The sequence below is a fragment of the Balaenoptera musculus genome, chromosome 5, assembly GCF_009873245.2.
Source record: "Balaenoptera musculus isolate JJ_BM4_2016_0621 chromosome 5, mBalMus1.pri.v3, whole genome shotgun sequence".
Lineage (NCBI taxonomy): Eukaryota > Metazoa > Chordata > Mammalia > Artiodactyla > Balaenopteridae > Balaenoptera > Balaenoptera musculus.
In genome coordinates, this window is record NC_045789.1 from 136,935,404 (window position 1) to 136,963,046 (window position 27,643).

The window sequence follows — 27,643 nt, forward strand, 5'->3', positions numbered from 1 at the left end:
CAGCAGCTTTATTCATAACAGCCAGAATCTGCAGACAACCGGATGTCCTGGATGGACAAATGGATAACGCATGGTGGCACGTCCATCCCGTGGGTGGTACTCCGAAATAAAAAGGAACAGACTACACACCACAAGCTGGGTGAATCTCCGGAGAGCTATACTGAATGCAAAAGCTAATCCCAATGACTCCATACTTTCCGATTTCATTTATAGAACATTCTCAAAATGACAAAATTATAGAAATGGAGAGCAGGTTCTAATCCCATGGAGTCAGGGATATGATGGAAGGGGCGGGTATGACTGTGAAAGGGCAGCAGGAGGGACCCCAGTGGTGACTGAATCAGTGTGGATTCCCTATTTGTGATATTGATGTTCTGCAGGATGTTAGCACATGGGGAACTGGGTACCAGGGACGTGGGGCTCTCTGTATCATCTGTTACAGTTACATGTGAATTGGCAGTTGGCTCAGCATAAAACATCTGAGTGTTTTTGAAGCACGCAGTAATAAACACACACACACACGCACACACACGCACACAGATCTGCCTGGAAACACCACGGTGTGGGTGGTGGGTGTTGCAGTGACGTTACCATTTTTCCTTTCTAGCTTCTTCGCTTTGCCTTTTGTATTCTCTCCTTGTCCTACATTGACACTGTATTACTTTCCCGATTATGACGAGGTGTTTTAAACAAGGAAATGTTTCAATAGTTAAACTTGCACCTGTCTTAGTTGCTTGCAGGCAGGACTCAGGGTCCCCAGGAGGGGGCGGCACCTGCCCGTTAAAGCCGCAGGTCCCGACTCAGCCAGAAGCACCTTCCTCTCCCAGGATGCAATACAGGAAACCCCTCCCTCTCGGAACAAATCGGACTTGAGACACGCGGCCCCCATGAGACTGCCTTTAAACGGAGACAGCACCGGTCCGTGGGTCAGCCTGCGGGTTCTGGGCTCACAGAGCCTCAGTCTTCCAACCTATAAAATGGGGATAATAGAATGTACTTGTATAAGGTCCCTGAGGCCATCACAGCAGTGGCCACAAACTGGGTGGCTTGAAACAACACACATTTCTCCTCTCACAGGTTTGGAGGCTAGAAGTCCAAAATCAAAGTGTCGGCAGGGCTGGGCTCCCTCTGGAGGATCTTTCCTTGTCTCTGCAGCTTCTGGGGGCTCCAGGCATCCCTGGGCTGTGGCCGCATTCCCTCCGGCCTCTGTCTTCACATGGCTTCTCCTGTGTCTCAAATCCCCTTCCTTTTTCTTATAAAGACCCCAGTCATTGGATTTAGGTCCTGTTCTAATCCGGTGTGACCTCATCTTAACTAATGACATCTGCAAACACCCTATTTCTAAATAAGGTACATTCTGAGGTTTCAAGTGGACTGAATTGGAGCGGGGGCAGGGATGGACACTATTCAACCTATTACACCATATTTGTGAAGAAAGTTAGATGAACATAATTTACTTAAAAGTATTCTATCCAGTTTTCAGGTTTGGCAGGTGTAAAATAAGAGGATTGCTAAACAGTTAGTGATGACCCTGCTTGTTCTTGATCACTAGGGAATGGTTTCCTGGGTGTTCCTGAAGCAGGGGGAGGGGTGGCAGGAAGGGACGATGCGGGGTGGGGGGAGGGAGGGAGAACCTGAGACTGAATGTGAGGACTTCTTGCCAGAAAGTTGAAAAAGTTATTGTTCCCTTCACTCAATTTCCTCCCCACGACTCTATGAGGAAAATACAGTTATTGGAAGGATAAGGCTCGTGGCGGGGAGTATACGGATGATTGGACAGCTTGTGTGGGTGGGGAAACGCCTGGAAGAGGCAGCGGTGGGTGGGAGCCCCTTCCTGCACAGAGCCCGTGCATACGACCATCACTCCTGGCACAACATAGAATGAGATAAAAGAAAAATGCAGGAATCGCAGCATCACAGAGGGAAAAATAATGTTTTCTTAATTTCCTGGGAGACTAAGGGTCTTCCTACACGCACACATCTTCCTAGACATGTTACTGAAACTGTCCAGCATGTGCTAGGCCCCTTCCCGCCCTCCCGGCTCCTGGCTGAGGCCTCGGTGGGCCTCCCTGGCCCCTATCCCCACCCCTGCACTGCCTCCCTGCCTTCACCCGTGGGCCCTGACCCCTCTCCCTCTCTGCAGCTGGGTGATCTTTCTAATGCAAACCTGGCCCTGGCCCCTGCTTCCACCCACGTCCTACAGCTCTCAGCCTAGCCCTCCAGGCTGGGAGCCCCAAGGGCAGAACAGATCTGGTTCCCTGGAGTCCCCAGGCCACTCACTTTGAGGAAAGGAATGAGGGAATGAATGATTGAATGAGTGAGTGAATGCCCCATCGCTGGCCCCCAGCTTTGCAGGCCACTCCTAAGTGGCCCTGTGGTGTTTCCTGCAGGGCGATGTCCTGACCACCAAGTACCAGGTGGACCTGGGGGACGGCTTCAAGGCCATGTACATGAACCTCACGTTGACCGGGGAGCCCATCCGGCACCGCTATGAGAACCCTGGCATCTACCGCGTGTCCGTCAGGGCGGAGAACATGGCGGGACACGACGAAGCAGTGCTGTTTGTCCAGGTCAACTGTAAGTCCATCATCCCTTTGAGGCCAAGTGTCTCTCCTTGTGACAGAGACCTGGTTCTTGGGGAAGCACAGGGAGACCAAGGGCAGGGAGGCAGGCAGGCTGGGCTCGAGTTCACACCCATGGTGGTCTGTGCAGCAGTGGGGTTGGTGGTGATGGTGGTGGTTGATGATGATGATGGTGGTGGTGGTGATGGTGGTGGTGATGGTGATGATGACAGAGATGATGGTGGTGATGATGGTGATGATGATAGAGGTGATGGTAATGATGGTGATGATGGTGGTGATGGTGATGATGATAGAGGTGATGGTGATGATGATAGAGGTGATGGTGATGGTGATGATGATAGAGGTGATGGTGATGATGCTGGTGGTAGTGGTGGTAATGGTGATGATGATAGAGATGATGGTGATGATGGTGATGATGGTGGTGATGGTGATGGTGGTGGTGATGGTGATGATGATAGAGGTGATGGTGATGGTGATGATGATAGAGGTGATGGTAATGATGGTGATGATGGTGGTGGTGGTGATGGTGATGGTGGTGGTGATGCTGGTGGTGGTGGTGATGGTTATGGTGATGGTGATGATGACAGAGATGATGGTGGTGATGATGGTGATGATAATAGAGGTGATGGTGATGATGGTGATGATGCTGGTGGTGGTGGTGGTGGTGATGGTGGTGATGATGATAGAGATGATGGTAATGATGGCAGTGATGGTGGTGTTGGTGGTGGTGTTGGTGGTGGTGATGGTGGTGGTGATGATGGTGATGGTGGCGATGAGGTTGATTGTGACAGTGACTGATAGCAACCTGTGACATGGCCAGCGCCCTGATGCCCTCTGACCCCTAACCTTTTTCTGGCCCCTTCAGCCCCCCTGCAGGCCCTCTACCTCGAAGTGGTTCCTGTCATTGGCATCAACCAGGAGGTGACCCTCACAGCTGTGCTGCTGCCCCTGAACCCCAACCTCACCGTCTTCTACTGGTGGATTGGCCACAGCCTGCAGGTACGCTGGCCCCGGGCCCCTGGCAGCCCCTCCTTCCCACAGGCTCCCATCTGGGGTGGAGAGTGGGGCAGGTCCCACCCTCCATACTGGGCAGGACACAGTGTGTGACACCGTGGAGGTGAGGAAAGCACACACCGACTCTTCCTTCACCCTGAGCATCTGTTCGGGGTCCGGCCATGTCTGAGTGTGGTGGACGGGGGATGAGTCGGGTCAGACCCAATTCTAGGGAAAGATGTGGGAACATAGTAGGTGACCTAAGTTAGTGTGTGGCAGGTGTCTCAGGAAGGAGACAGGTGACACGTCTGAGAGTTCCAGAAGAGATCAGGCCATTTCTAGTTATAGAATGGGAGTAGTCAGGGAAGCCTTCATGGAGGAGGGGGTCCCTGGGGCTGGACCCAACCTCAGAAGCCTCACCCAGGGCTGTGAGTTGTATCCTGTGGGCAGTGGGGAGCTAAGGGCAGATGCCTGGTAGGAGACCCTGAGGACCTTTGCAGGTGAAGCTGCCCATCCTTAGGCCGGGGGGTGCCTCAAGACCCAAAGGGGGATCCTTCATTTATTCAGCAAACGGCAGCCCTTCACCGCCAAGCAGAAAGCCCCAAACAGCGGCTGAGGGCGCAGACCGGGAGGGGCCCTGGGCTCCGGACTGTGTTTCCCTGGCATGGGGAGGGTCGAGGAAGGGGCTCGGGCTCCGGGTTCGAATGGCGACTCAGCCCCTTGCACCCGAGCTCTTGGGGCCGGTCGCTGCACCTCCCCAAGCCTCTGCCTCCCCGTCTACAAGGTCCGAGGTAATAGTGAGGCCCAATCGGATGAGTGTGCCCACCCCACAGGGTGGGTGCTGAGCCGGCCACTGGGGTCCGAGGATGAAGGTGCCATAGCCCGGCTGAGCGTGGAGGGGGCGAGAAGGTGAAAGGGATCGGGGGGGGGGAGGCCCTGCCTGGCAACCACCACGCGCCTTCGACGCCATCCCCAGAGCGGGGCTCGGAGCCTCTGGAGGGAAGGGGCACTGGGAGACGGCGTCCGTGCTGGGGAGCTCAGGACCGGGCGCCTCGGGGGGCCCTCTCCATACCCCCCGGGGGCTCTCAGTGAGCACTCTCAGTGCAGCCCTGGCCGCACAGCGGGGCCAGCTCTCCGGCCCAGCCCTGACCCCCGCTCGTGCCCGCAGCCCCTGCTGTCCCTGGAGAACTCTGTGACAACGCGGTTTGGGGACACAGGGGACGTGCGCGTGACGGTGCAGGCTGCCTGCGGGACCTCCGTGCTGCAGGACTCCAAGGTGGTCCGCGTGCTGGGTGAGTTACCCCCCCCCCGCCCCCCGGGACAGGCAGCACAGCTTCTCCTTCTCAGGAGCTCAGGGTCGGGGGCAGGCGGTGTCTATGCCACCGATGTCCTGGTCATCCCAGGGAGGGCCCAGCGGGGCAGAGGGGGCAGCAAACGCAGCTCTGACGCCCCCGGCCTTACTGGCCTCCATTTCCCCATCTGTAAAATAAATACCGACCACTCCTACGCCCATGGCATTCACAGGCCCCACGTGGCACAAATGAGGGCGCGGCTGAGGGGCGTGACAAGGTCACCCAGCAGCAACAGAGCTGGGGTCGGGCACCGGGTCTGCCTGCCCACCGGGTGCCTGTCCCCAGCATCCCCGTCCTCTGAGGATTGTCACGTGATTATATCAGTTTTGTTGAGAGTCCTGCTCTGAATCCGTGTCCCATTTATCGGTGCTCACTGGGGGCTCTGAGGCCCCCCGGGAGACATTTACAATAGAAAATTAGTCCTAAGAATGGAAGAGCCCCCCCCCCCCGCCCCCCCGGCACCATGTTGCCCTCATCACCACACTGATAAACCCTCATTTTGCTTTAAGAACAGCCTCTCCTGTGGACAGCAACCATCAGTTAAATATTTAGGGGACTTCCCTCAGCCATTCCTTCATTCACGAGCATGTGGGCAGCAGGCCCTGAGCCCAGAGCCTTGAAACAGCCACCTCCACCTGCACTGCATGGTCACGGTTCACAAGGCACTTGTCCCTTGAGCTGCTCATCCCTGCAAAGCCTCCTCCCATTTTACAAATCAAGAAACCAAGGCTCGGGAGGTAAACGGAGAGATTGCAGTTCACTCTGAGACTCCTGGTGCCGGGTCTTTTTTTACCCCCTGCTGCTTGTGGCTCTAGAATAGGTTTCTGAGTTGCGGACCCTGGGAAATGTGAGAGACAGAGAAAAGTGGGGACTCTGCTCTCCAGGGACTCTTACTCTGGTGGGGGGACCAGCCCAGTCAAAGTCCATGGATCCCTGGGGGACGAGAAGTCCACGTCGTAGGGCGTGTATGTCCTTGTGAGCTGATGGGGCAAATCACACAGCAGGCTTGGCCCTCCCTCCAGGGCAGCACTGCTGTCCTCGTCATTGTCACCTTTGTTGTTGTTGTTGTTATTATTATTAAGTGGCAGCCAGTGGAGTGGGCCCTGCCCGGGACAGCTGCTGGCACACAGACTGGGAAGCATCTTGTTTTCTGAAAGTGGGCCGCAGGATCCGCACCCAGGGCCAGCCCTGGACCATCCAGGGGGTGTGGCCACCGTCCGCAGAGGAAGCGGGGCCGGGCGCCCAGGACTGACCCACTCTCCCGTCTCTGCCTCTTTCCAGATCAATTTCAGGTCATGCCTCTGCAGTTTTCCAAGGACCTGGACGCTCACAACCCCAACACCCCCGAGTGGAGGGAGGACATTGGCCTCGTGGTGTCCCGGCTCCTCTCCAAGGTGCCCCCAGCCCACCACTGGCAAAACCACCTGCCCACCTCTGGGTTGTGGGTGCCCCAGAGAAGCGGGGGCTGTGGAGCCCCCAGGAGCGGGCAGGCGGGCTGCTCTGCGGTCCTGATGCTCTGTCCTTCACATCGGCTGACAGTGGCGCTTGGAAGCCATGTAGGGTCCTCTTACCTGGCCCTGGGGGACATGCAGCCAGACTGTCACCTTGCAGAGGAGGGACAGGACTGCCTCTTCCATGCACATCTAGTGAGCACCAGCTGTTTGCACAAGACGCAGTTGCTGTCCTACAACAGAATCTCTTTAAAGGGATTTTCATTTACTCACTACGTTTCTCTTCTGGGCTGGATACTGGAGACAGAGAGATGAGTCAGTGTGATGGCTGCCCTCAGGGAGCTCACAGAAAGCAAAGGCAGTGCGTCAGGGTGGGCATAGGGCACTCGAGGCCCTTGAGCCCCCAGTGGGAGAAAACCCAGCCCTCTAGAGTCATCCAAGGCTGTCACAGACTGAGGCCCACCCTGGCCATGCCTCCCTTTGGCCCATTAATAATTCGGGTAATATTGTCCTGGGTGTTGAAGGATGAATAGGAGTTTGCCAGATGAACATGCATGGAGTGGGACTTTCAGGAGGCAGAGCTTTGTGGGTTGAGGGAGTTGCGTGGTCAGGAGCCCTGACACTTGGGAGGACAGTAGCCAGGGAGGGGCCTGCTCACCTGGATATGGTGGGAGGAATGAGCTGAAGGGGGCAGGCCTGGCCGAGAGGAGGCTGGGGCGGTGGCCAAAGGCTGAGGGACCAGGAGCACTGGGCTGCAATAGGTAGAAGGCAGTGCCATAAGCTGCTGGGGCCATGACTCCAGGTGTACAGGGGTCAGAAATGGCCAAGACTCAGGCCACTCAGGGAGAGAGAGTATTCCTGGGCCCCTGGAGTGTGACAGGGGACAGAGAAGGCCGGTGGATCAGAATGGCTGTCTGTGTCCCCGCAGGAGACCAGCATCCCCGAGGAGCTGCTGGTGACCGTTGTAAAGCCGGGGCTGCCCACCTTGGCCGACCTGCACGTGCTCCTGCCCCCTCCCACGCCCACGAGGAAGAGGAGCCTCACAAGTGACAAGGTATCTCCTGCGGCCACCGGGCCGGGTCCTCCCCACGCCGCCAAGGGTTTGGTGGTGATTCCCGACAAGCACGGGGACCTCAGCGTCTCCTCATCACATAAAGGCTAATCTCTCACCAATCACTGCCCCTCCTCCCCCTCGTGGCTACACCAAGGTCACAATGGTGGGGAAGTGAGGGGGACCAGGGCATTGGGCAGGACCACCCCCTCAGGGGGATGCTCCACTTTCACTCCCATTTCATTGGCTAGAGCTGGTCACACCGCCCCAGCCTCACTGCGAGGGGTGAGCACCGGCCAGGGGAACCCGGGCGACAGTTTCAGAACCTCCAACTAGGACGGGGACTCAAAAGATGAATGGCAGGGGTGGGGGGTGACTTCCCTCGTGGTCTAGCGGTTAAGACTTCACCTTCCAATGCAGGGGTTGGGGGTTTGATTTCTGGTCGGGGAGTTAAGATCCCACATGCCTCAGGGCCAAGAAACCAAAACATAAAACGGAAGCAACATTGTGACAAATTCAATAAAGACTTTAAAAATGGTCCACATCAGGGCTTCCCTGGTGGCGCAGTGGTTGAGAATCTGCCTGCCAGTGCAGGGGACACAGGTTTGAGCCCTGGTCTGGGAAGATCCCACATGCCGCGGAGCAACTAGGCCCGTGAGCCACAACTACTGAGCCTGCGCGTCTGGAGCCTGTGCTCCGCAACAAGAGAGGCCGCGATAATGAGAGGCCCGCGCACCACGATGAAGAGTGGTCCCCGCTTGCCACAACTAGAGAAAGCCCTCACACAGAAACGAAGACCCAACGCAGCCATAAATAAAAATAAATAAATAAATAAATTTAAAAAAAAAAAAAAAAGGTCCACATCGAAAAAAGATGAATGGGAAGAACTTCACGCCTTCTAGGGTGGTTTAATTCCGTACCAAGCAGACAGTAATGAGTGTGGACGAGGAGGTGGAGAAACTGACCCCTCATTCACTGCTGGGGGGAGTGGAAAATGGTGCAGCCACCGTGGAAACAGTCTGGTGGTTCTTCAAACAGTGAAACACGGAGTTACCAAATGATGCAGCAGCCCCACCCCCGGGAGTGTACCAAAGAGAACTGAAAATGTACGTCCACACACACACGTGTGTGCCCGAATGTTCACAGCCCCAAAGCGGAAACAACCCAAGTGTCCACCCACAGGTGAGTGGATGAGCAGAAGATGGTCCATCCGCACAGTGGAATATTACTCAGCCATCAAAAAGGATGCGATTCTGATCCAGGCTGCAGCTTGGATGAACATTGGAAACGTGATGTAAAGTGAAAGAAGATGGTCACAAAAAGCCACAGATTGTGTGATTCCATTTATATGAAATGTCCAGAACAGGCGAATCCACAGAGACAGTGCATTGCTGGTTGCTGGGGGCTGGGGGATGGGGAGTGGGGAGTGACTGCTCACGGTTTTAGGGGTTTCCTTTGGGAGGAAGAAAATGTTCTGGAATTAGATAGTGGTGGTGGGCATGACTGTGAATATACTAAAAACCACTGAATTGTACACTTGAAGAAAGTAAATGTTATCTCAAAAAAAGATGAATCAGAACCGCAGCCAAGCTCTGAGCTGATGGAGAAGACAGATGCTCATGCAGACGGTCTGGAAAGAGTGACCCGCACGGAGGCGCGGGTACAGCAAGACCAGCAGGACCCCTGTGGCTGGGTGGTAGCGTCCCATTTTACAGACGAGGGAAGTGAGGCTCAGTGAGGCCCCCCCCCCAGGAAGCACAGCGCGGGCGTGGAGCCCCACTGTCACTCTGGCTGCCAAACCGTGCTCGAGCCACTCCCGGGCGGCCTCCTGGTGGACCTGTGCCTGTGCCAGCCTGACCCACAGCCCGTCCCAAAGGGCGTCCACATCCGCACCTGGGGGCTCCCGGCCAAGCCCCCAGCCCCCGCTGATGCGGTGTCTCTGGAGGTGGGTCAGTGGCGGGTTGAGAGGCATCGACCCACGTCTCAGACGAGGAGCTGAGGGCGGAGGGGAAGGCTGCGGGGGTCCCAGGTGCTGAAACGCTGCTCAGGGGAGCAGCCCGCAGAGTCCCCAGGGAGCAGAGCCACGGGGACCCCATCCCTGAGGGGGACCCCTCCCCCCACACATCTGCACCCACCTGTGCAGAGGGTGACGCCTGACACCCACGTGGGCTGAGTGGTTCCCTTCTGAACACCAGGAAAACTCCCCCCTCCTGAACTGCCACACCAGCTGGGCGCCCCAGAGGCCAGCTGCCCCCTCCCCCCACCATGATCCAGCAACATCACCTCCTGGGATTTCTCTGCCTCAGGTGTGGGCTCACTTGCCTGCCTGGGTCACCTCTCCTGTCTCTGTCTTGCCTTCTTCCTGGTCTTCCACCTCCAAGAAGCCTCCCCTGATTACTTCTGGGGTTGGGGGCCTCCTGGAGCATCCCTGGGTTTCCCCAACTTTACCACACTCCATGGTCCTGACTAAAACTAGAGCTCTCTGAGGGCAGGGCCACATTTGGGTCACCTTGTGTCCCATTGTCGGTTCTTGGTGAGAGTTCACTGGTGCCTAGTATTCCCATTTTACAGAGGAGGCGACTGAGGCCCAGAGAGGCTGAGTGGCCCTCCCCCAGCCCCATGGCTCTGGAGGGTCAGGGTGGACATCTGCCCAGCTCTCCCGCTCCCTCTGCTGGGTCCCCGAGGACCCCCTCACTCCCCGCTCTGTGCTTTCAGAGGCTCATGGCCATCCAGCAGGTGCTGAACGCACAGAAGATCAGCTTCCTCCTGCGTGGTGGGGTCCGGGTCCTGGTGGCCATGAGGGACGTGGACACAGGTGAGAGGCCTGGCCTGAGCTCACCTCTGTAGGGTGGGGTGGGCGTGTGTCCAGGCCCCTCAGACGACACCCATTACTGTGGACACTGGGGGCAGAGGGACCCCCTCTGCCACCCGCACGCACGCTCCTCCTGGCCGGGTGGTTGCCTCCGGTTAAAACCCAGTCACACCGAGGGCCTCACGGTGCTCTCCGTGGACACAGCACGGAGCTCTTGCTTTAATTTATGTCATTTAGAGCCTCAGGTGACTCTGTCCCCGCCCCCCACCGTGGACCATCCTCCCCACTTTGGGGCAAGAATCTTTGCAGGAGCCGAAGAGCTGCGTTCTGCTCTGTGCAGTCGTGTCCACACCAGCATCAATCCGGACGGAGGCATTCTGTCCGCTTTCCAGGAGGAAGGACCGGGGCCGGGATCTACTCAGTGGGGGTCCTGGGCGCCAGGAGGCCGGCCGGTGCCCACACTGACCACTCACAGGCTGCTTTGCTCACAGGTTCTCCAAGCCTGGGAGGAGGTGGCGGCTACTGGGCGGTGGCAGTCCTCCTCCTCATCGGGCTGTTCGCGGTGGGAGCCTTCATCCTCTACAAGTTCAAAAGGCAAGGTCACCCGGCCTCCCTGGGCTAACCGGGCGTGAGGGCGGGGCCTGGGGGGGGAGGGGGCGCAGCTCTCCAGCAGGGCCTTGGCGGGCTGTGGCTGTGCCGGCGACGGGTCGTGGGGTGGGGAGGGGCCTCGTCTGGACCCACAGCCTGGCTCTGAGTCACCTTGATCCCAGAGGAGACAGCCGACCGCTCACAACCCAAGGAGCATCTTCCACCCCCATCCTCCTCTCTGCTCCACCCGCCCATTTTACAGATGAGGAAACCCAGGCTCAGAGAGGTTAAGTGATTTTCCCAGGGCCACACAGCTGAGGAGTGAGGAGTGGGGCTCTGACCCCAGGCTGTGCCCACCCCCCATGCTTCCCCCAGCACTCACCCACCCCTTCCCTCCGCAAGCATGATCCAGAGCTGCCGTGTGCCAGGCACTCCACTGGGAGGGGGCTCCAACCTCCAGATGGAGTGGCTGCACGGGACACCCAGGGCCGGAGCGGGGGGCGGCTGACACCCAGGGTGGGAGCGGGCGGGGGCTTGAGCCGAGGTTGCGTGGGTGGCAAGCACACCGTGCAGGCATCAGGAGGGGTTGTGGTGCCTCTCTCCCCCTCTGACCTTAGTCCTCATCTATGAAATGGGTTTAATAACCCTCGGTGCTGGGATTACTCGTGGGCACCCTCGAGGGCCTGGTGAATCTGAACTTACCCGGATTCTGGGCCTGGGAATGAGCAAAACGACCAGAAAGTGTCACCAGACTCATTTCCTGCAAAACGCAGCAGCCAGATCTGAGCCTGTTGTTTCTCCCCATCTTGCTGGTTTGGCTCCAGTGGCCTTGGGGTCTCCCAGGTTCGGGTCGCCCTTGGGAACAGTCCAGAGACGGAGCTGACCCTCCCCTCCCTGCTCCTCTGAGGCCGAGGGTCCTTCCTCCCCTGAGCCCTGGACACTTCTGGGTCTCTGTCCTCCAGCACCGTTCACACTGGGTGACAGCCCCCCAACCTGCAGGGCACCCCAGATGGCAGCAGGGCTGGGTCAGCCTCGAAGACCAGGCCACCATCCTGCCCTGCTGCTGACCAGCTCTGTGGTCCTGGCCAGTCTCTTCCCCTCCCTGAGCCTCAGTTTCCTCATCTGTAAAAGGAGACTAAGCAGGAGGAGGCTAGGACAAGGGAAGAAGAAGAGGGGGAGAAGGTGGGGAAGAGGAGTAGGGGGCAGGGAGGGGAAGATGGGGAGGGGAGGGGGGGTGGGCAGGCGCAGACGCAGGCCCCCAGCTCCTGCAGACCTTCTCCTGTGCCCGTCTCCCTTGTTGCCATAACGCCGTGTTTAATTGGGACCTTGTGAAAACCGCCCGGCTCAGGCCTGGCTGAGGCAGGCCATGGGGTGTGAGTCCTGAGAGGCTGAACGAGAAAAGGATTTAGACGCCGCCTCCCAAGTCAGAGCCCAGTTGGAGGCAATGGCTGGAGTCGGGACCTGCCCCCACCCCTTTCTCTTTCCCCTTGGACCGCCGTTTGGGCGCACCCATTTGGGCTTCTCTCAGGGCACTTGAGAATTGCAGGGCGGCAGGATTGTCTGGGGGTGGGCAGAAGGCAGGCCTGGCAGGTTGGGAGTGAAAGGGGCAGAATTTTGGTCTCTGTCAATTGCCTTCTTCAGACCCCCTGAAGGCCAGATTGCAGTTTCCACAAATTGCTCCAGATTTATCACACACAGTGTAAATGGCCCAGAAGGAACCTATTACCTTGTCCCCAGAGGAGGGGGAGGGAGGACGAAGGGGAGGACCTTGCAGCAGCAGAGAGAAATGCCCCATTTGTCCAGAGGCTTTAAGCTCTGTGGATTCCAGGGAGCTGGGCTCTCCTGGCTGACGCAGCAGTCAGTGTGGGCTGGGCCCAGCTGCGTAACAAACAGCCCCTAAGTCTCAGAGGCTCACAGCCATCAAGTGCTACAGTCCACTGGGTCCGGCCACATGGCCCAACCCACCCTGGGCCCTGATTGTGCATCCTGCCATCTCAATATTTCCAGAGAACTGCCAGTGTCGGTGAGTGGCTCTGAGGAACCCCACTCTCCCACTGAGTCTAGTTCCCTCTTCTGTAAATTGGGACCATGGGCTCTTTTGGGGTTTTGCTCCAACTAACTGGGGTGTTGAACATGAAGGAGCCTGGTCCAGGGGCCCCGAGCCCAGTCCCAGCTGAGGCAGAGGGGGCTGTGCCCTTGCTCTCCTCTCCCTCTGCCCTGGAGGGTATGGGAACTTGAGGACGGTGCAGCCAGCCCCAGAACCCCGGGCAGGGCTCAGCAAGCACCTCTCAGAGCCGGTCAACATCACGTGCCGTGTGGGAACGCATGCCAACCCAGCCAGAGCCCTGAGGTGCAAGGTGACGGGGACCTGAAAGAAAATAAAACAGCCTCTCCCTGCAACATGCCTGAGGGGAGACGGATGGACAGCAAGCACCCCATGTGCGGGGGCAGAGGGAAACCCAGGGCCGCGGGATCTCACGGGAGGGAGGGCTTCCTGGAGGAGGTGGCTTGGAGCAGAGGCAGGGCAGGAGGCAGACCCAGGAGCGATGTCAGCACCACACAGAGGGATGGCCCAGGGCTCCGCTGGGGGCTTCTGGGGACAGGCATCCTGGGCAGAGCCCTGAGTCCCCACCTCCATCCCGCAGGAAACGCCCCGGCAGGACCGTGTACGCCCAGATGCACAACGAGAAGGAGCAGGAAATGACGAGCCCCGTGAGCCACAGCCAGGACGTGCAGAGCGCCATCCCGGGTGAGGAGTTTATAGATGATGAGCTCCACTCACAGACTCTAGGTAACGCCCGCCCCGAAAACCCCCTCCCCTTCCCTCCCACCTGCCCCCCCCCACTGGCTCTCCCCACCCTTACCAGCCACTCTCTGCACCCCCTACACGGCGACCGCCCCACCCCTGGGTTGCTGTGAGGCCCCCAGACAAGCAGCCAGGAGGACACACCAGAAACGTGTCACCGTCGTGGGTTGTGTTGTCACCACCCCTTTATCCCCTCCCACCCGTGTCCACTGTGTCCCCGGAGCTGTGGGAGGTGGAATCGCTGTCCTCACCTTTTAAATGATTGGAGGTGAGGCTCAGAGAGGTGACGTTGCTCGCCCAGGCAGCACAGCAGACCAGTGGCTGACCTGGGATCCAGACGCAGGCCGGCCGGACCCCAAAGCCCGCGTGCCTCCTTTCTCCCTGGAGTGGTCGGGAGCTGACCACCCCCTCCTCCAGCTCCCCGACCTCGCAGCCCCACAGTCTCCCAGGGCCACCAGCCCAGCCGGGCTCCTCTCAGAGCCATGGTCTGCAGCCTCCCGGGACCGTGACAACAGCTGCCATTTCCTGGGCACTTGCTCCTCACCAGGCCCAGTGCTTCCTGACACGGTCTCGCAGCCAGCCTGGGAGGCAGGCCCTGGCCGTGTGCCCATTTGACAGATGGGACAGCTGAGGTTCACAGCAGCCACTCAGACTCCCAAGTCACTTAGCCGATAAGAGGCGCAGCCGATTCTGTGCCCCTCCCCCCGCGCTGCAGCCCAGGCTCGGGGCCAGCTCCCCCGTGCGCCCCAAGACCCCTCAGTCCAGGGCCGCGGTGGCTGGAGAACGTCGGGGCCCCACGCGGCCTCCTGGGTGGTCACCCCCATCTTTATCAGGCGGTGCCGCACCCCACGTGAAAGGTGGTGGCAGAGGCTCCCGGTGGACCCGGGCTTCCCAAGCTCGGGCAGAGGGTTGGGCGTCCCAGGGAGATGAGAGAGCGGCCCTCCTGCCTCCGCAGCTCTTTGCCGCCAAGCCCCGAAGAGCAGCGATAGCGTAATAATAAGGGATTCTTTCAATGGAGCACTTAGTGTGCGCCAGGCCCTGCCCAAATCCTCAGGGGCAGTCCCTTCTGGACCCCCCTACCATCCTTTAGGGGAGGCCATATTATCGTCCCCAAGTTACAGATGACAAAACCGAGGCCGTGAGGTGACACGCCTTGATGAGGTCTCCCCCGGCACGCGGGGCTCACCACCCCATGCCCCCCCGCGGCCCCGCCGGAAGCTCTGGGCCGCTTCCTCCCTCCCGTGCCCGGGAGCTGGGGGGCTCTGGGCTGCCCGTGCTGGCTCCTTCCACCGGCCACGCCTCCGGCCCCCAGGCTCAGAAGGCAGCCCCGCCCAGGACCCCGGCAGACCCCTGCCCTTCTGACCGTCGCTGTGCCCTTCTCTCTCCTGCTGCCTCCTGGGGCCTTGCCTCGCCGCCCTGCAGTGCCCCCTGCCCGGGGGGCACAGAGCCCCTCCTACCTCCCCCTGCTGCCGACGCCGGGCCGGCAACTGCAAGGCAGTGGGTGTGGTGCACGGTGGCGGGCGTGGCCTCACCCCCGGAGGCCCCCTGGGTCCACTGCTTGTGCCGGCGCCAGGAGAGCCCACCCTCAGTCACCCCCCCAGGAAACCTAGAGACGCCCACCCCTCCGCGCCCGCGTCCAGGCACGACCCGCAGGGCTGCGGGAAGCGCGGGATGCCCCGCACGCCGGCCGAGGCCACACCGTGTCCCGCACGGCCCTCCGTCCTCTCTCTGCCCCTGGGCCCCGGCATGTGCTCACGCCTGGCGTCTCTGTGCCTCCAGGGAATCACTCCGGCGTGGTCCTGAGCGTCAACTCCCGAGAGATGCACAGCTACCTGGTGGGCTGATGCCGCTGGAGGCCGCGCCCAGAGCTCTCTCCTCTCCGCCGCTTCATCCCCCGTGGAGGGCACAGGACCACACGTGCCACCGGCACGGGGCTGGGACCGGCGTCCCCTCAGAGACCTCGGAAAAGCCTCCTCCTCCAGCTGTGTCCACGCAAGGCGACAGATGCGCCTCTGTCCAGCTCAAGCCCGCCCAGCCCACGGCCGCCCAGGAGACCCGCCAGCTCCCGCCCCCCCGGACACCAGGCCACGTGCCGCCCGCTGCGCCGCCTGCCCCCCCCCCCCAGACTCTGGGCGCTTCTCTGGACCTCACACGGCCGCCCTGGCTGCCCACGGCTGGTCACCGCAGCCGGGCCTGACTTCTCGGGGCCGAGGCTGGTCCCCCTGAGGCTGGGAGAGGCCGGGCTCTCAGCACCGCAGACCCGCCCCATCACCTGTGCCGCGGGCTCCCGTCCCAGCAGAGGGACAGCGGAGCCCTGCTTCCTTCCTCATAATCTCCAGGAAAGCAGCTCCCACCCACAGGGCCGTCCCTCTGCAGGGGTGTCCACCGCCCCCTCCAGAATCCAGAAAGCCAGTGGTAGGCCCTCCCAATACCGCCTTCCACACCTCCCGCTGTCCTTCCTCTTTTTAAACTGCAGATAATGTAAATACCTCTCTAGGTAGCTGTTTGCATTTTGTGGGGGGAGGGGGGGTGTTCAACTTCCTATTCTTATTGCCAGGCAGTAGCCCCATTCTCGGGAACCCCTTTTCCAGAATGCCCAGGGATGCTTCTCTGCCCCTTCTGGCAGCCTTCTCTCCTGGGGCCCACAAGGCCAAGGCTCTCCCTGGCTTCCCCCCTGCCCCCCCCCTCGCCCCAGCCCCCCACAGGGTCCTAGGGATCCAGCGCCTGCACTTCCGAAGGAAGCCAGCAGGCGGCGCCCTCGCATGGGGTTCCCGCCTGCGGGATCCCGTCTTAGTGGCCGCGGTGGGAACGGCCTCTAGATGCCCAGAGTGTTCTGTGCTTCCTCATAGCTTGAGGGACGCACGTAGAAACCGGGAACCAGGAGGGGTTTCGAATGGCAGAGCCCGAAGGGCCGCCAAGTAGTGTGCTCCTCGTTTTGAAGATGGAGAAACTGAGGCCCAGAGAGGGAGTGACTTTCCCAAGGTCACACAGCAAGACGGCAGCAGAGGTGCCCAGGAGCCAGCCCCCTGCTGCCCGTGCAGTGTGATTCCACTCACTCACAGACGCCTAGAATCAGGGACACTAGGGATATATGGGGGCAGATTTTCACCTTTTGCCTTGAAACTGGAAATCAGTATCCCCTCCCCATCCTCGCCCTCCTCCCCCTCCCCCCACGCCAGGCTGGGCTCTCAGGCGGCCGGGGCCTTCCCCTCAGAGGTGGGGACACCAGAGCCCAGGCTAGGAACTCCCTGGCCGTGGGAAGTCCGGAATGCAGCCTGGGGGGCATTAGCCCACGTGCCCAGAAAAGAAACGTGGCCTGCGGGAGGGGAGCCGGGGATGCATTCTCACGCCCAGAACACGTGGGGGGCCCTGAATCCTTGTGGAGTGGGGGACCCCTGGAGTCCAGCTCCTTGTGTCACAAACGGGGACTCAGACCACCCGAAACCAACTCAGAAGGGGTCACTGCAGGTCACGGGGCAGGCGACGGTGGCGTCCCTCTCCCCACCCTGCCGGCCCACTGCCTGGAGCTCCTGGCCCAGCCCCGCAGAGCTCGCCCTGCAAGCCATCCTCAAGACCCTCCTCGGGGAAGGGCTGGGGCAGCGGACCCCAGGCTGGAGCTGGGGGGCTGTGTGGGAGAGGCTGGGCTCTCCGGGACTTCTGCCTCCCCGCAGCCTGCCCGAGGTCGCCAAGGACGGCTTAGGAACCCTGTCCACCCGCACCCGGCCCGTCCTGTGAGTGTCAGAACCAGGGTCAGACATGAGTCAGCACTGTCCAGGTCCAAGGTCAAGGTCAGCAAGGACACAGCCCCCAGCTCAGCAGTGCCTGCGGGCGACAACCCCTTTGCCCTTCATTGACCCTCAGCTTCATTCTCTCTGTTGGGGTAGGGTTTTCGCTTTCGCTATTTGTGTTTTTCATGTATTTTATGTCATTATTTCTATTAAGAGCATTTTGGGTGTGTGGACCCAAGAACCTGGGAATAAGTCGGCACCTATAACCTGATACTTTCCCATCCTCATAATCATATCGATCAACACATAGGTCTATGGATTTATCTGGTTCTACATTTGAGGTTCTGTGTATTTGGTGTACAGGTACACACAGGCACCTGGAAATAACGGGCTGGGCTTGGGCAGCTAATGTTTCATTCAACCGGGTTGAGCCCATACTTCGTATATGCACATAACAGAGATGCGATCGATTCTTTCTTATTTTTCCTTTTTAAAAAACAATAAATCATTTGTGATGCTTTTAACAAAGATTAAATGAATACGATCAGCGTTTGCCTTATTATGAAGCTGTGTCAATATTTCCCTAAACATTCACCCAGGGCCCTAGAATTTCGGTGTCAGGGACACTGGGAGGGGCCGGGAGGAATTCCCGCACTTTGGGGGGCAGGTGCCGTGACACTGACCGTCTCCATCACGGGATCGGGACGTGCCACCCCAAAGCAGTGATGTCACCACACCCTCACACCCGTGTCACCTCACTTCTCCCCTGATGGCCGGCTGAGGGGCCCTGGAGCACAGCCCGTTTGCCAGGTGAGGCACAGAGGCCAGGGGTTGAGAGCCTGGCAGGTGCACCCCAGTCGGACCGAAGCCCCTTGTCCCTGAAATGCCGTCCGCTTGTCTTCGAGGAGGCAGAGGAGCCAGGAGCAGACAGGAGAAGGCTGGACGTGGGCAGCTCACCACCCCCGTGCACACGCACACTCACACTCACACGGACACACTTAGACTCACACAAATACAGATGCCCCCCTCCTTCTCTGGACCACAGTATGTGGAGTTCAGTATCAACATCCTCAAAAACTTCCTGCCAGATCTCCTGCCCCTGCAAACCGGTGCCAGGCCCTGGGCCGGGGCCATGAGTGCACGAGACGAAGTCCCTGGGCCTGAAGGAGACCCCGGGCCGGCGGGGAAGCTGACGATGACCACAGGGTCCAACAGGGAGGTGAGGGCCAGGGGCAGTGACCCCAACCAGTCCTTCCATCAGAGCCCATGTTTGAGTGGGGCCAGCAGGACGAGAAGGAGGGGGTGCGTGGGACCATCGAGGGTGGGGGTGCTGTGCCAAGGCCAGGGTGGAGCGTGTATGTGCGTGTGTGTGACGTGTGGTGTGTGTGGTGTGTGTGTTTGGGTGTGTGTGTGGTGTGGTGTGTGTCTAGGTGTGTGTGTGTGAGATGTGTGGTTTGTGTGTGTGTATGGGGGTGTGTGTGTCTATCTGTGTGTGGTATGTGTGTGTGGTGTGTGTGGTGTGTGTGTCTGTGTGTGTGGTGTCTGTGTGTGATGTGTTATGTGGTGTGTGTGTGTGTCTAGGTGTGTGTGTGTCTAGGCGTGTGTGTAGTGTGTGTGTGGTGTGTGTCTAGGCGTGTGTGTGGTGTGTGTGTGTCTAGGCGTGTGTGTGGTGTGCGTGGTGTATGTGTGTCTAGGTGTGTGTGTGGTGTGTGTGCGTCTAGGGGCGTGTGTGTGTGTGTGTGTCTAGGGGTGTGTGTGTGTCTAGGTGTGCGTGTGCCTAGGTGTGTGTGTGGTGTGTGTGTGTCTGTGTGGTGTGCGTGGAGAGACAGAGACAGAACCCGGGAGCTGGCACCCACGGTGCGTCTGGAGAGCTTCAGAAACTGGCCTTTTCCTCTCCTGTCATAGCTGCCAGGCCTCGGGGCAGTGGGGGGCAGGGAGAATTCCTTCCCCCTCTGGTGGATGATCTTGATTCTCACTTCCGTGCGTGGCGGCTCTGTCGGGGGTCTTCTCCCTGGCAGAGGCTGGTGGGTGTGATAAGATGTTTGCTGTTCCCATGTCGATCCGTCTGGAACACTTTCCTGAACGATGGACCAGACTGGGGCCAGGGAGCCACGTAGGGGCCTTGGCTCTCAGGACGCCCCACGTCGCAGTCACTGACAGCTTCGTGGTAGGACGTCGAGGACACAAACGTGCCCACATGGCCGGCTACAAAGTGCAGGCGCTGTGATCACGCTTGAGCTTCCCGTGAGCGGGGCAGGTATGAGTGTGCCCTGTTCACAGAGGAGACTGAGGCGCTCGGAGGGGAAAGTTATTTTTAGCCCAAATAAGAGGCATTGCTCTAAAGCTCCAGGGACACCCCAAATCCCAGGCAGACTGAAGCTGGTTTTCACCCAAGACACCCAAGTTTGGCGTCCAGAGTCATCAGGTAGCAACGAATCTCAAAGGAACAGACAGAAACATGCAATGCCCTTGACAAACTGGAATCAGAGGAGCAGAAATACTTCCTCAAATATCCGCTGGGCTCATCCCTCCAGCTCTGTCGCTAAAACGGAAACCCAACCAGTTTCGTGTCGTCAATAACAGAGGGTCCCCTTCCAAGGACCTGGGGGCCTCCTTCCGGCCAGGGAGCAGCTGCAAGGCCAGCGGGCGACTCTGTGGGCCGGAGGAGCACCCCCTGCCCACGGCGGATCCCCGAGGGGAGGTGGTCACCTGCTTCCTGTGTGGCACGGCCCAGGGACCCCTGCAGAAGACGCCCCGGCACACGGTGACGCTTCCCCCGAAAGGTGCCAAGTCTGGTGTCAAGGCCAACACCCATTCTCGTGGGGATTCGTGGAAAGTCAGGGTCAGGACCCTTTCGAGAAGGACCCCACTGAGATGAGAGAGAGCACGGCGGCCCCTGACCTCTGGCACTGCCGGGCGCACACCGCGCGCTGCGCCTTCCCCCGTCCGACACAGACAGGGTCACTGGCAGCAGACCAGGCCTCTGCGACAGAGCTGAGAGCCAGCCGTGATCACATCTGCACACAGACCAGCCGGTGATGACCTTGATGACCTCGTGCCGTCCAGCTGAGCGCGCGGGGGCGGCTCCGTCACCATCACGGCTCAGGCCCCGAGCCCCTCCTTCCAGACCAGGTCACGGACCCGCCCAGTCACCGCGTGGCCCCGCTTCCCGACAACAAGGCATCCGGCTTCTTCCATCCTCCCCAAATCCCCTCCCCAGGCCCACCCTCGGCCAGGCCTTCCCAGCACCTCTGGGACCCCCAGCCAACCCTGGGCCTCCGAGGGGCATGGTCCCCCCGCTTCATGAGGACCAGCCGTGCCCGCGGCAGCACCCTTGGTCCTAAGGAGACAGGGGTGGCCCTGGGGGGTGAGCAGTCTCTGTGCGGCAGCTGCTGTCCACTCAGCAGGACATCCCTGGGCAGCCCAGGCCCTCCGCCGACCACGGCACTTCTGCAGGCAGAGGGAGGACCCCGTGTCGGGACATGAAGGGTGCTTCAGAGGAGGGCTGGGTCAGCAGGGCCGGGGCTGCCAAGCGGGCAAGTCGTGAGGACAGAGCACGGGCAGGCGTGAGGACAGACCCCTCCTGGGGGCCAGTCGAGGGAATCATGGGAGGTGAGGAACTGGACAGCCAGTGCACGTAATAATGTTTTCTGGAATTTTCTGGCGACTCAAGGGCAGAGAATTGGGGCAGCAGCTAAGGGGGCATGTGGGCGAGAATGAGCTAATAGACGTGGAGAGACAGAAGGTTCAGGAGGGGGAGGAGGGAATGCCCAGCAGCAAGTCCTCGAGGGGTGAGCGGGACAGAGCCCAAGCACGAGCTGAGGGGCCAGGTCGCGTGGGAGCGGAGACCCCTGACCCTGGGGAACCGGAGGGCTTAGAAGCATGTGGGGTGGGAGCTTCTCTTCCGGCTGCTCTGTGTTCTCAGGGGAGTTACAGGTAAGGTCATCCCTGAAAGGGAGAAGAGGGAAAGGGGCCAGGGAAACAGGAGAAGGTGTGAAATTTAAAATAATTAATTAATTAATTAATTATTTTTGGTTGCGTTGGGTCTTCGTTGCTGCACGCGGGCTTTCTCTAATTGCAGCGAGTGGCATGGGATCTAGGCGCACAGGCTTCCGTAGTTGTGGCACGTGGGCTCAGTAGTTGTTGCTCACGGGCTCTAGGGCGCAGGCTCAGTAGTTGTGGCGCATGGGCTTAGTTGCTCTGTGGCATGTGGGATCTTCCCAGACCAGGGCTCGAACCCGTGTCCCCTGCATTGGCAGGTGGATTCTTAACCATTGCGCCACCAGGGAAGTCCCAAAGGTGTGAAATTTTATTGGGAGAGTGAGAAAGTGGATCGGCTAAGGAAGTTGTTAAAATTGTCAGCAGTGCGGAGGCCCCACTGAAGATTTGCTTCACAGTGTTACATGGAGAGCTTTGGCATGGCTCTGTTTCTCCAAGCCACAGTCCACTGCTGGGGTACAGAGCCACGTAGGTGTCCTCAGGTCACAAAATGGCTGCAGCAGCTCCAGCCTGGGCATCTTCCTCTCATAAAGTCTAGAGGCTCTGATTAGGTCACATGGTCATCCTGGAGGAATCCCTGTAGCTCGCTGTCTTAATCTTGAGCTACATGCTCCCCCACCCTCACCCCGAGCCAGAGATGGGGTCACCATGTATCCCTGCATTTGGGACAAGGAACCACCGCAGAGGGCTGATGATGATGCCGATGTAAACGCTCGGCTGCAGTCTTAACCCCAGACCACGGGGTCAATTCCAGGGGTGCACACACAGCGATGCCCTGCTAGATACCCACAATTTGTCTGGGGTGCACATCACGCTGCCTTTGAGATTAACGTGGAAAAGAAGGATTCCACCAGCAGCTAAGAATGCAGCGAGGAGGAGACAGGACACAGCTCGTGAACCAGAAAACACTTGGCCTGGAGGGAGTGCTCCTCATTCAAGGATAAGTAACTGAAGAGAAACACAACCACAGCTCAAAATTGTATGCGTCGTGTCTCGATATGAATGCCAGAAAATGTGCCCTCTTTGAAACCAGACAGTAGAAGTTCACAGGCTGAGTAGGAGGGGAGTCACTGGAGTGAGAAGGAAAGTGAAAAGGCAGGAGCGGAATTAGCATTTATTTGCATTAAAGATAATAAGGAGCAGAAAGCGGAAGACGATGTGACCACGGAAGAGACAGAACGGATTACGAATCTCTAAAAATAACAAGGGAATGAGAAATAGAGTAAATACAAGCCTTGTAAGAGACAGAGGGAAGGAGGTCTCCGTGAAACACAGGCTTCCTTGGAAATCAGGGCACACAAGCGGAGCTGGAAAAATTCTGAGCCCGCAGATCAAAAGGCCTATGTAGTATTGGGCCAAAGTCCATCCTGTAAGAATTTCAGAATTTGAACCATAAAGATTAAAAAGTCCTAAACAGAATAAACAGAATACTTAGCAGGGGGAATGCGTAGGGCTGAGGCTTCTCTACTGTTCCGGAGGCCGGGAGATGTTGGGAGGGTTGTGATGACTCAGCTCTGCCTGGGTTTTACTCCGTTGTAAAGGAAGTAGGGCACACGTAGATTTGAAGCGTTCAAAAATGTATCATTTTTGCGCCTTCCAAAGGAAAAAAACCTCAGAGACACCCTTTTATCAACCAAGGGGTGGTTCAAAAGCAAGCACCCCCCTCGTGGGCAATTTAGGAGGCAGAAGGGGACGGCGGTGGCATCAGTACCACGTGACAATATTCATCGTAATAAATGTGCAAACGAAAGAGAGCAAGAAGCTCAAAGGTCCCTGTGCACTTGCCTGAGACCCAAGGTTTGGTGTGAGACTTAGGACAGCTGCAGGGTGAGATGTGGGTGCTTAGATTGGCTCCTGCGCCTTCTGTTTTGGCGTCGTGACAGGAATGGCCCACGAGGTGATGCATTGCTGCCTTTACTTGTTCCACTGTTCCACGTGCCGCACTGTCTGTCACCCACCCAGCATCACTAACATCCCCTTGGAAGGTCTCCTGAGAAGCTGGGACAGAGGTGGCATCTGCCCGACAAGAGGCACATGTGTGGATTTGGATGGACTGGGGCCCCGTTATCCCAGGAGTTGGATACAGGTAGATGTACGGGTGGACACGAGATTGGGAACGTTTGCTTTGCTGCCGTAGATTCAGGCAGTTACTGAGAATTTCCAAGAGGTTCCTGAGATTTGCAGCAGCTTCTGGTTCTCGAGAGCTGCCCTCTTTAGCGCCAATGACTTAGGGAATCAAAAGTGATTCCTGACTTGCTTGCCACCAGCCCTTCTCATAGCTGCACAAGCCTCTAGCTCCCTTTCCGAAATCCTCCAGGTGTGCAATGCCCAGAGCCACTGGTCATCTGTGTCCCACGAAGGCTTGGAGAGAACTTGCCGTTTTCTCCTCACCAGACCCAATCAGCGTGATTGGTGCTGCTGAGGTTCTGGAGAAGGAGATGCCAGCCTCCCTGGCCGCTTAGAAAGAGCTGGAGCATTTGCCTAGACCTGTGAGATGTGCTGATTCCATCCAGGTGGGAGCAACTTCACCAACAGGCACGGAACAAAAAGGGTCAGCTGCATCCCAGGCACCGGGAGCTGTGCATATTCCCGTAAAAGGTGCCACATCTGCCATCAGCAGCTGCAATGTGCTCACCACCGCCTCTCACACGGAAAATGGACAATTAGATGGGGATGTGGGCGGAGTCACTGCCCTGTGACCTTCAGATCCCGGATGGCAGGACTGTCTGCATTTCCTCTAGGGTCGAAAGATTGCTTTGTTCCCTGTTTTAGGAGGAAGAGGACTTTGGGGGGGACTGTGTCTGGAAACCAAGAGGGGATTCTTCCCATGGCCCAGGCTGTATTCCACCCACACTTTCAGGAACCAGGGGAATCATCACACGAGAACCCCTGTGGCCCAGGCAGGGGCCAAAGCTCCACCAAGAACCCGACCCCCGCAAACTCTGCTCTGGCCGGAGGGCCTCAATGGAACTGGGGATCCGCAGGAACCTGCCTCGGACGGGAGCCGGTGTCCATCACCCGCCCCCCCCCAGAGTGTGCGGGCTCTCCCCCAACCCCCAGCACAGTCTCCCCCGACGTGCGCACCCGTGGGGAGGGTTAGGAGGGGATGCACATTACAGATCCAGTTCGGCATCAGGCTTCAAGGGGATGCAACCTCCCCTGGACTCCCGGGGCTCCAGGTGTGTGACCATCCAGGTCTGGGAGGTGTTAACGGTCCCAACTGTCGTGGTGACTCAAGTTGGTCTTGAATCACCAGGTCCAGAGTGTGTTGGCAGTTTGCTCTGTAGCGGTCAAGTTGGGAACTTAGTGGGATGTCCGTGGATCCCAATCCTAGGGACACCACGATCAGTGAGTCACCCTGACATCACCTGGGCCCTCTTCCTCCAGCATCTTCTTCATACCACGGAATCCAGGGACCCGAGTTCAGGGGTGAGAGCTCCTACTCTCAGCTCGGATTTGCAAAAAACAGCCACCACGGAGCTTTTGAAGAACACCCCCTGTGCCAGGGACCTTCTCCCAGCACTGGTGCAGGAGTGTTCCTGGGACCCGCGAGGCCCCTGATGCAGAGGGGTGGGAATGAGCACGATAATGCCCCGGGGGACTTCTTCTCCTTGTGTCCCATGGAGGGTTGTCCACGGTTCGAGTCTGTCACCACCAGAAGCCGGGTGTCACTCTTCATGGCTTTTCACAGTTTATAATTGTGTGTTTATTAGCCAGGTCACCTGTGCCAGGTGCATGTTGATTACCAGCAGCAGTGAGGAACCGGTGCTGACAGTTTTGTTCACAGTTTTGTGTCTCCAGTGCCCCAGGCCCAGTAGGTGTTCAATAAGTAGTCCCCGAATGAATAAATGAATGAAAGATTAGTTGAAGAAAATGGCAGTGTTTATCCTGCTGGAAAGATAACCCACAGAGAAAAGGATTTCAGCTCAATTAGAGTCTTACAGGTGTTGCAGGATATTTCACGGATGGGTCATCTCCCATCACTTGATACGCATGAATCTCAGCCCATGCCCTTTCCACAGGACCAGGGGGTTTTAAACTGTAGGCTTTATTATCCCGCAGCATGGAGGGAGGGCCAACAGATCAGCAGATGACTGCCATTGAACAGGAAAGTTTGTCACACTCCCCGTTCCCCATAAGGCCACACCACAACAGGCCAAGCCAGGCCGCACAGGGCCACATGGGGAAGCACCAGGGCAGGTCAGGAGGCGGAGGGAGGGGGAAAAATGGGAACAAGAGCCTTTATTGTGGTTTTCACAGGAAGGAATGGGTGAGGCAGGGCAAACAGGCTTAGGATGGGCTGGTCTGAATAATTGCAGTAAGCTCTGGGACCAGGGGCTGTCCCAGCTGTCAGGCACCTGGCCCGGGGGTGATTAGGGCAGGGGATAGTGGTGCAGCATGTGTGAACCTCATAAAGGAGTTGGCTGGGGTGTGGGCTCTGCATTGGTTGGTTCACATATGAAAGGCCTGTTTGCAGGCAAGTCCTTGACGTCTCCAGCAACTGGGTGGCCCTGGGAAGGGCTGTCCCTCCGTGGTCAGCAAGGTCCCAGGTGTCAAAGCATCAGAAAAAGAAGAGACGCTCAGCACACGGGCAGACCCCCCCGCCCCCAGCCAGAGGCCAGCCTCCCTGAGGAAGGAAGCGGCTAGCTCTCAGCTCTGCTGCACTGCCCGCCCACCCCTGGGGGTGGTTCCGGGACAGACCAACTTCTCAGTGTCCAGGATCAGCTCAAAGTAGCCCCCCAGGTGGGGAGGTGAGTATACCTGACCCACTTCATCCCTGCTATGTTTCCTGCCCTGTTTTCTGACTAATTGGTCCCTTTGTGTGAAAAGCCAGCCATTTTAAACAGCATCATAAAATTGATGAAGTTCCCATCATAAAATCTCTGGATCACAGACATCAGCTAATGTTTTCCCTGCTTCCCATTAAAGAGCTGGGCTCCTGACTTATGCCGGCGAGGCTTTGTGTCGCCTGCTCCCAAAATTATAACTTGCTTGATATCCCTGAGTCATCTCCATGCTTTTAAGAAGCAAAACCGAGAGCTCTGGTGTCCTTTTGCTAAGTTTTAAAAGAAATTAAAGAGGCACTTCCTTTTCCTTTGGCAGCCCACCGGGACGTGCCCCATGTTCAAGCCCAAGGAGGAGCATCAATTAAAAACAGGTCTAATGAAGCTCAACCAGGCCCCTCGCTGAGACGAATGACCCGTCATTGGACAGCAAATGCTGGGGCAGAGGACCGCCTATGAGGACTGCTCGTAGGGCACCGAGGCAAGCTGAGAGCACGCAGACAGTGACTTTCCTGTCATCTAAGGTGGGCTGGAGGACTGACCTCACCTCCAACTCAGGGCGGTTGCTTCAGTCTGGCAATGGAAGAGGCCCCTCATTATCTGGGACACGACCAGCCAATGCCCACTCCATCCCCGGGGAGAGGAGAATGGGGGCGGAGGAGGCACCACCCACTCACCTGGTCCTTGACCGCTGAAAGGTGGGTCCAGGTGGGTAATGTGTCACCTTGACGTCCCCAAGTCACACACAGACACAGGCCACGCCTCCCACTATCAGACCTGGAGTCCCGTTTGTTGACATAGGTGTCCTGCAGGGCCCAAGATGACACCTTATCCTGGCCGCTCTGGCCAAGCTCTGCTCCCCTGTATCCTACGTCGGGTGACAGATTGGCTGGCGGCAGGGCCAGCTCCTCGGGGCTCCTCCGTCTGTATCTCCATTAGCCCTCGGGTGGGCTGTGCATCCGCGGCGGCCTTTCTGCTCCCGGCCAGTGTGGCCACATATGCCTGCCTGGGTCTCAGTGGGATTCACTCCTGTCCCGCTGGCAGTGGTCTAAAACCAGAAACATGGCCAACCACCCCCCCCAAGAGAGGCCTTGCATGCACTCCTGAGTCCCCCAACATCTGCAGACAGGAGGCCTCCAGCTGACCCAGCCCGCTCTTCTAGAGCCGCCTTCCACTGCGGCTCATGTTCTCACCCTCCACCCTGGGCTCCTGCTGCGCCACCCCTGCTTCTCTCCCTGCTGAACTCCTATTTAAACAGCACGACCCAGCTCAAAAACCCATACCTGCAAACCCCACCGCCAACCGCCTGAAAGGCAGCCGCTCTTTCTCCTGTGGTTCCAGAACTCTCCAGTACCACACTCAGAGTTACCTGTTGACACGTCTGTGTCCCTGGCTGGAGTGAATGTCCTGAGAACAGAGTCACATCCCATCTGGTCCTGTTTTGGGCACCAGGGCATAGAGCTGCACTCAGCAGGAGCACAGACGCTCCTTGACCCG

The 27,643-nt window shown here is 58.4% G+C and overlaps 1 protein-coding gene across 1 annotated transcript in view; it reads left to right on the forward strand.

Annotated features, from left to right (window-relative positions):
- Positions 1-17,882, forward strand: part of SORCS2 (sortilin related VPS10 domain containing receptor 2) — a 495,273-nt gene extending 477,391 nt beyond the window's left edge. Inside the window, exons 19-27 of the mRNA XM_036853888.1 lie at positions 2,391-2,577; positions 3,448-3,581; positions 4,744-4,867; positions 6,209-6,321; positions 7,307-7,432; positions 10,145-10,244; positions 10,733-10,835; positions 13,475-13,578; positions 15,415-17,882. Coding sequence (XP_036709783.1) covers positions 2,391-2,577; positions 3,448-3,581; positions 4,744-4,867; positions 6,209-6,321; positions 7,307-7,432; positions 10,145-10,244; positions 10,733-10,835; positions 13,475-13,578; positions 15,415-15,479 — 1,056 coding nt within the window. The 3' untranslated portion in view covers positions 15,480-17,882. The remainder of the gene's footprint in view (positions 1-2,390; positions 2,578-3,447; positions 3,582-4,743; positions 4,868-6,208; positions 6,322-7,306; positions 7,433-10,144; positions 10,245-10,732; positions 10,836-13,474; positions 13,579-15,414) is intronic.
- Positions 17,883-27,643: the final 9,761 nt, after the last annotated feature.